A 3,055-nucleotide genomic window follows, 5' to 3' on the forward strand; every position below is an offset into this window, starting at 1 on the left:
AAGACTAATGAATGCAAGTAGAAGTACCGAAAAATGAGCATGCCAGGATGTACTCAACAGGAACGGGAGTGAGTCCCTTAGCATAATTTGCTGCCATGTGTGATGTAATCAATTTTAAAATGACTAAACTAAGTGGAAAATAAAATTAATAGCTTTTGGCAGTATTCCACTTTATTTCCCGGAAACTCTTACCTGATCACCAAGTGCAGCCTGAATGAAGCTGAGCAGCACCTCATAGGTCTCTCTGGTCTCCTTCGTTTTAGGTTTGTACACAATTCCAACCATTTCGTCAATACCTTCTGACAACAATGTATATCCTTTCATTTTATTCATGTCATGTCGGTCTTCGTCACGCTTTCTCCTCCTGCATGACAAAGAACTCAAACATTTTAACAACAGGCATAGGAATTAAAACAGGAATCCACACTTAACCAGAACACAAATATATACTGTGCGGAAAACCATCTAGCTTCCAGGGCAGGGCAAATTGGCCAAATAATCTGATTAGATATGTTCTCCTCTGCACCAAATAGAAAGCTAGAAAATACTGAAATTTTCCAGGCTCAACTGCAAACCTCCCATAATTGTACGCCACATTTATTGTTAATGGATTTCTCATGGCATTGTACAGAGGTAATTGCAGTTTTATTTAAATAGAGCTATTATGCCAGATAAAGAAAAAGTGGCACTTATACTGCATCTTAGCATGCCAACAAGCAACTTTCTGAAACATGTCATCATTGTTATGGTTACACTAAAACCAATCTATGGAAAGCAAAATTCAACACATGAAAATGGATAATGACACCATGGCTCACCTTGGGCTTCAACTCCACTTTCCTGTCTGCTCCCAAAATCCTTTGATTCCTTGAGACAACAAAAATCTGTCTATCCTATGAATGACCAGATAACCTCCAAAATTGTTTTGCATTTGGAGCAAAGTGCAATGTCTGGAATGTGGGGGATAGGATAGAAACAACATGTCTCGATTCAAATGCTAGTGGATGCCCATATTATTACCTACAGTAAATCATGGAATGTGCCGAAGGCAGATCTTTCCTCCCATTTAATGTAGTGTCTGAGTAAGGTGGATCGATAAGGTGTAATTATTAATTTAATAAACTCAGAATTCAGTTGGTTGTTTCCTAACTTTACTTATAAAGCGTTAAAAATATTGAATTTCTTTGAGCAAAAATATTTTCAGTCATTCAGATTGAACAATCCTCATAGTATATTTTCCAGTATTTAATCTGATACATTTTACCATTCAGAATCAATGCTTTCAGCATATAAAGATGTATTTGTTTTTGTATTATTGGTATAACAATGTTCCTAATTCCAAATAAACTGTGATGTTGGCAATACATGTTGTCCTTACTTTGCTCGTCTCTCCTCCTGCAACTGTGGTTTTGTTCTCTGAGCTTTGTCTCCCATTCGGGATCCTTCCAGTTTTCCAACCAGTGACAGCACTTCTCCTGTGGGTTCATCTCGCCTTGTTCGATCGATCAGTGAGCGATCTGCTTGCAATACAAGGTTGGAGTTCTGCAATAAGAGACAAGGAATTAAAGCAAAAATCTAATTTTATCTTGATACAGCAGTTTAAACAAACCTGCAGCCAATATCAGCAACTGCATTTATATATAAAGCTGCACAAAACTCACAATCCTCGAGCAAAGTTGGGAATTATTTGAAACTTGCCTTCAGCCCCTCCCAAGCTGCTGAATATATAAAACAAACGCTGGGAGAATATAGGTGGCTCAGTGTCAGCATTTTCAAAAAGGAGCTACATCCATCATTTAGAAACAGAATTGAAGGTTCAAGATGGCCTCAATTCTGCTTGTTTTCGTATAAAAGCAAAATACCGCAGATGCTGGAAATCTGAAACAAGAACAGAAAATGCTGGAAAAACTCAGCAGGTCTGACAACATCTGTGGAGCGAGGAACAGAGCTAATGTTTTGAGTCCCAATGAAGAAAGGTCATACGGACTTGAAATATCAACTCTGTTTCTCTTGCCACAGATGCTTTCAGATTTGCTGCGTTTTTCCAGCATTTTCTGCTTGTTTTTGTTTTGGATGGGGATGGGGTATAAATATTGCGCTTATTAAAGTAGGGAACCAAGAAGGCCTGTGGGAGAGAATTCCAGAATAGAATGATCACAAGTAAGAAAGAAAGTTCTTTTTGATGGTTTCAAGAATTTTTTTTTGCCCTGAATTCTCTTACAATTTAAACAAAATACTACAAATCCAAGGCACATAGGCTTTATAAATAATTTTTTGTAACTCTTCATGTTTAATTTGACCCCTCATAAATCTTGTCTTTACAACTAATATTCAAAGCAAAACCTAACCCCATCTACCTGCCTTTGGGTGAGAAAAATCTATCGATCTCAGGTTTAAAATTAACCGATCAATGAATTGTATCAGAGGGTCCCAAACTTCTACCAGTCTTTGCATATACAAGTGCTTCCTAACCTCACTCCTGAAAGGTCTGGCTCTAATTTTTTAGTATTCCTCAACCAGTAGAAATAGTTTTTCTCCAGCGACCCTGCCAGGTCCCCTTATTATCTTCAAAACGTGGATCAAATCACCTCTTAACCATCTAACTTCCAGGAAATACAACTCGATTTCCTGCAATTACAACATGGTTCTTTCCTTGTTAACATTTGCGAGTGAGTATACTGGGACAGGCATCCCACACCAAATTTCCCAGCGAACCTCAGCACCAACTCAACGCCTAGGCCTCAGCCCTGCACTCTCGTTGAACCCCGACTATCCTGCTCGCCCGATTTCGATCAGGCAGAGCGAACCAGCACCCAATTCCCCCAGCCAGCCAGACCCCGGCTTCAAACCCGGCGCAAGCATCCCACCGGCACCGGCCTCACTCACCGCTTTGTACTCGTACTGCAGGCTCCGAGCAGTAACATCCGCCATGACTGCAGCTCTGTTTCAGCCCGATGGCGCTGGAACCCCTGACCTCCGGCGGCAGCGGCGACAGCTTCCGCTTCCGGGTGAGCACGGGTGGGGGGGGGGGCGGTCTCCATGGCAACGGGCCTAT

General features: G+C 40.9%; 1 protein-coding gene across 2 annotated transcripts in view; it reads right to left on the minus strand.

Annotated features, from left to right (window-relative positions):
• The window catches only part of snrnp200 (small nuclear ribonucleoprotein 200 (U5)), a 54,244-nt gene that overhangs the window by 36,345 nt on the left and 14,844 nt on the right, over window positions 1-3,055 (minus strand). The window contains exons 1-3 of one of the 2 annotated variants that reach the window (XM_041208991.1): window positions 2,887-3,001; window positions 1,379-1,542; window positions 193-364 (exon numbers count right to left, since the gene is read on the minus strand). In XM_041208991.1, the coding sequence (XP_041064925.1) occupies window positions 193-364; window positions 1,379-1,542; window positions 2,887-2,931 (381 nt within the window). In that variant the 5' untranslated portion in view covers window positions 2,932-3,001. Of the gene's footprint in view, window positions 1-192; window positions 365-1,378; window positions 1,543-2,886; window positions 3,002-3,055 lie in introns of those variants that run through there. The other variant, XM_041208992.1, reaches the window with a different exon arrangement.

This window comes from Carcharodon carcharias, chromosome 17 (genome assembly GCF_017639515.1).
Source record: "Carcharodon carcharias isolate sCarCar2 chromosome 17, sCarCar2.pri, whole genome shotgun sequence".
NCBI lineage: Eukaryota > Metazoa > Chordata > Chondrichthyes > Lamniformes > Lamnidae > Carcharodon > Carcharodon carcharias.